We start from the raw sequence: 4883 nt of genomic DNA, 5'->3' as shown, positions 1-4883 counted from the left end.
GAGGACGAGCTCCGTGAAGGCTGTGATTTTTGAAATTCAAATTTGTAGGTTCCAGAAAATCACAAGAAATGATAAATGTATATATTTGTGTGAAATTTCACGTCGAAATAATTTGAATTGCTAGCTGCACAAGAAAAATATCGTGGACATTGATAGTGAACAGTAAATGTGCTAAAAGCCACTAATTTGTTAGTGAACTAAAACCACAACACTTATTATGATAGGAGAGAGTACTTCTTTGTGTGTAGCCCAAATTTTAACGTATTCTGTTGTTAAAATTTACAAATTTATATGGTATACGCATATCTTTTAAAAAACATGAAAGTTTGATATTTGAATTGCTCAGAAATCGAACGCCATGAATCCCAAGCTCCTGAAGCATGACAGAAAGATTGTACGGTGTACACCCAAGTGAACATTAAAATAGGGAAACAAAATAACAGAAAATTTTAAAATATGTTTTTTTTTCTGTGCAATAAAATGCTGAAATGCATGATGTTGGTCTCAAATTTCTGGGTGTCAGGTTATTCAAGGAGATCGTTGGCGAAAAGGACATAAACAGACATGAATAATGTTGTTTTTAAAATTTGGACACCTGAATATTTTCTTTTTTGCCACCCTCCACAAATGTCCAAATCTCACCTAACTTTACACGCCATCACTTACATAACCATCTTGCACTTTTAAAAAGTTCATTCTTTTTAGTTTTTGAAAAATGATTTTACTGTTTACAGCCGGATCATCTGAGCCCGGTTGCAGAATAGCCTTATGTTGTAACTCCAAAATAGAGCCAGCAAAAACCCTAGGCCACGCGTTGGAAAACTTCTCTCGCAGCTATAAATAAGAGCACGCATCCTCAGCTCTCTCGATACTATAAACCAGTTTACACCCCAGCCTACCCTGTTAACAAAAAAACAAGAACACCCCATGGCTCCTTATGTAGAAGTAGTGTACAATCTCATTGAGCAGACACCTCTACAACTACAAGCACTACTGCTACTATCGTTCATCATACTACTACTTCATCTGGCCACAACCAGCAAGCAGCAAGCAAAGGCGAAGCTCCTCCCTCCCTCGCCTCTGGCCCTTCCTGTCATAGGGCACCTGCACCTCGTCGGCGATCTCCCTCACGTCTCCCTCCGCAGCCTCTCCAAGACTCACGGCCCCGACGGCCTCTTGCTCCTCCACCTCGGCTCCGTCCCGAACCTCGTCGTGTCGTCCCCATGGGCCACCCAGGCGGTCCTGCGGACGAACGACCACCTGTTCGCGTCCCGGCCGCCGTCCAGGATCGCCGACAACCTCCTGTACGGCCGGTCGTCCGACATCGCCTTCTCCCCCTACGGCGAGCACTGGAGGCAGGCGAGGAAGCTCGTCACCACGCACCTCTTCACGGTCAAGAAGGTCCAGTCGCTCCGCGACGCCCGTCAACAAGAGGTCTGTCAGCAGTCAGCAGTCAGCACACGCGCTTGCTTGCTGTTTGCATCCATCTCCATCATCACCTCTTGAATGTGGTCACAGCCTGCGCTGCTCTTGCATATGTAGGTCAAAGTGGTGATCTCTAGGATCCGTGAGGCCGCGGCGGCGAGCGTGGCCGTCGACCTGAGCGAGGTGGTTAACACTTACGCCAACGACGTGGTGTGCCGCGCTGTGTCGGGTAAGTTCTTCAGGGCAGAAGGCAGGAATAAAATGTTCAGAGAGCTGATCGAGTCAAACTCGGCTCTCGTCGGAGGGTTTAACATGGAGGACTACTTCCCAAGGTTGGCGAAGGTACGTCTTCTCAATAGGTTCGTCCGCAACAACGTTGAGACGATGCACAGGAGGTGGGACGAACTGCTAGAAACGATAATAAGAGAACACGAGAAGAACGTGGTCGACGAGCAAGGAGAGAGTGACTTCATCGACGTGCTGCTATCGGTTCAGCAAGAGTTCCATGGCATCACCAGAGATCATATCAAGGCCATCTTAATGGTGAGCAAGTTAATCAAATATACCAGAAAAAATATGTTACATAGATCGATCGAGTTACTCCTTCATTTCTGGTTTATAGGACTTATCTCAAAAAATTTAGATTGTCATTATATTAGGTTCAATTTAAGTCTAATTGAGTTAAAGTGCTTTGAGTCTCACACTACATTTAATCCATAGAAACAAGAGAAAAGAAATTAGCACATCTTTTTTTATATGTACCATGCAAGTTCAATGAAAGAAATGATGCTAAGCTTATTTCTTTAGAAATAAAAAAATATGAGAAATGTTTTATTGGCTAGTTAAAATTAGTGTAATTCACTCACAATGAGATTTAAGATTTAAGCTCTATAAATCGAAAAAGAGGGAATGTATATTTAGGTTGGTCGTAATGAAAGTATCATAGATAGTACTCCCTCCGTTTCTAAATATAAGACCTTTTAGAGATTGCACTATGAACTACATATGTATGTACATAGACATATTTTAGAGTATGGATTCACTTATTTTGCTCCGTATGTAGTCTTCTAGTGGAATTTCTAAAAAGTCTTATATTTTGGAACGGAGGGAGTATCATGCATGCTAACTAGACAATTTTTATAAAGTTACATAAAATTAAATGAAGGAAAAAAAGATTGAGTATCATGCCATGTATGATACCGTATCATATTAAATGTTGTACTACTATATCCCATGCATGATAATAAATAAACAATCCTATGATAGTACTATATGAGCCAGCAGTTAACCACGGTGCAATATCATATATTAGTATGATATGCATCATACTATTATATGACATCTCGTTACAGCTGGCTCATTGCCTCATTTAATTACCTCTGATGAACAACGTGCCCGTACAGGACCTATTCGGAGCGGGCACGGACTCAACGTCTCTCGTCCTAGAATACGCCATGGCCGAACTCATCCGCAGACCTGATCTCATGGCCAAGCTGCAGGCTGAGGTGCGACACGGCACTCCCAACGGACAAGAATTTGTCAAGGAACATGACCTGGCCGGCATGACGTATCTGAAGGCCGTGGTGAAGGAGACGCTCAGGCTGCATCCGCCGGCGCCGCTCCTTGCCCCACACCTGGCGATGGCGGAGTGCGACCTCGATGGCTACATCATACCTTGTGAGACACGAGTCATCATCAACGCATGGGCCATTGGCAGAGACCCCGGGTACTGGGATAAGCCGGACGACTTCGTGCCAGAGAGGTTTCTCGAGGGTGGCACCGCAGCAACGGTGGACTTGACGGGCAACGACTTTCAGTTCGTGCCGTTCGGGGCTGGCCGGAGAATATGCCCCGGTCTCAACTTCGGGCTGGCTACTGTCGAGATCATGCTGGCGAACCTCGCATACTGCTTCGACTGGGAGCTGCAGATCGGCGTGGAGAGGGGCGACGATGTCGATATGACGGAGGTGTTTGGGCTGAGTGTACGAAGGAAAGACAAGCTCATGCTTGTCCCAACACCGTACCCACGGCCCACCGTGGTTAACTGATCGATACATAGTGTGTTGAAACGTGTTCATATGTGTGCGTGTCTGTTTTTAAACAAGGCAAAACAATTTCTATTTTTATTAATTAAGGAGAGAGGTTTTTTTTTCTTTGCATGGTATTAAGGACCCGGGGGGAGTGCTCACCGTAGGGGGAGAAGGCGATGTCGGACGACCACCCGTACAGGAGGTCGTCGGCGATCCTGGACGGCGGGCGGGACGCGAACAGGTGGTCGTTCGTCCGCATGACCGCCTGGGCGGTCCAGGGGACGACACGACGAGGTTCGGGACGGAGCCGAGGTGGAGGAGCAAGAGGCCGTCGGGTCCGTGAGTCCTGGAGAGGCTGCGGAGGGAGACGTGAGGGAGATCGCCGACGAGGTGCAGGTGCCCTATGACAGGAAGGGCCGGAGGCGAGGGAGGGAGGCGCTTCCCCTTTGCTTGCTGCTTGCTGGTTGTGGCCAGATGCAGTAGTAGTATGATGAACGATAGTAGCAGTAGTGCTTGTTAACGCACCTCCTGTACATGGCTGTAATCCGTCGTAACCGTTGTAACTAATACCTAGAATCTACTCCCTCCGTACCTAAATATAAGTCTTTTAAGATATTTTACTAGATGTCTACATGCGAAGCAAAATGAGTGAATCTATACTCTAAAATATGTCTATATACGTCCGTATGTAGTCCATTAGTGAAACCTCTAGAAAGACTTATATTTAGGAACGGAGGAAGTAGGATCTACACCGACTCCACTCGGCCTGCGTGCCTACTCTCACGGGAGTCCCTCTGTATGTACTGTGTAACACTGAGGAGATAAATGCAACATATACTTCACTCCGACCTCTCTCACACTAGTGGGGACGGGGCCTTTAGCCCCGGCCCGTAAGGGGCTTTAGTCCCGGTTCACCAATCAGGACTAAAGGCCTAACCTTTAGTCCCGGCCCTGTTACAAGCCGGGACTAAAGGTGCTCCACGTGGGCGCCTCGTAGTGCCCCAGGGGCAGGCCCTTTAGTCCCGGTTCGTTACACGGACCGGGACTAAAGAGTTTCAGATTTTGTTTATTTTTTGGTTTTTTTGAATGAAATTATTTTTGGGTTTTAGGGTTTTAGGGTTTAGGTGTTCGGGAGATTAACGTGATGTCTCGTTTGGTGTTCGGGAATTAGTTTTCATATAATTTAAATAGAAATAATTATGCATATATATATAAGATTAACTTATCTTACAAGCGAGCATATATATACAATTATATGGAGATCTGATTTATCGGGACTAGAGCTCGTCTATTCGATTACATGGACGAACATCAGTAATGGCCCCTAGCTACACTAAATCGTCCTTTGTCATCTATAGCTTCCGTCCTCAGAAAGGTCGCAAGGTCCTCTGCAACAGCAATCGCGCGTTGCTCTGGTAGGACCTTCGT

At 46.1% G+C, this 4883-nt stretch overlaps 1 protein-coding gene across 1 annotated transcript; it reads left to right on the top strand.

Moving 5' to 3' along the window:
* The first annotated feature begins 886 nt into the window (after positions 1-886).
* LOC123407533 (indole-2-monooxygenase-like) lies at positions 887-3578 on the top strand. Its single transcript, XM_045100698.1, has 3 exons — positions 887-1434; positions 1543-1968; positions 2829-3578. The coding sequence occupies exons 1-3, from the start codon at positions 928-930 to the stop codon at positions 3471-3473; spliced, it is 1578 nt and encodes a 525-aa protein (XP_044956633.1). The 5' UTR covers positions 887-927; the 3' UTR covers positions 3474-3578.
* The last annotated feature ends 1305 nt before the right edge of the window (positions 3579-4883 follow it).

The sequence above is a fragment of the Hordeum vulgare genome, chromosome 1H (genome assembly GCF_904849725.1).
Source record: "Hordeum vulgare subsp. vulgare chromosome 1H, MorexV3_pseudomolecules_assembly, whole genome shotgun sequence".
Lineage (NCBI taxonomy): Eukaryota > Viridiplantae > Streptophyta > Magnoliopsida > Poales > Poaceae > Hordeum > Hordeum vulgare.
Note: the sequence above shows the minus strand (reverse complement) of the source record. Positions and strands in the feature narration are given on the sequence as shown.

Bases quoted from the DNA above. Each gene is read 5' to 3' on its own strand.
- LOC123407533 (XM_045100698.1), top strand. From the start codon at position 928: ATGGCTCCTTATGTAGAAGTAGTGTACAATCTCATTGAGCAGACACCT. The intron at 1,435-1,542 runs GTCTGTCAGCAG...TTGCATATGTAG, and splicing joins GCGACGCCCGTCAACAAGAG to GTCAAAGTGGTGATCTCTAG. The intron at 1,969-2,828 runs GTGAGCAAGTTA...GTGCCCGTACAG, and splicing joins ATATCAAGGCCATCTTAATG to GACCTATTCGGAGCGGGCAC.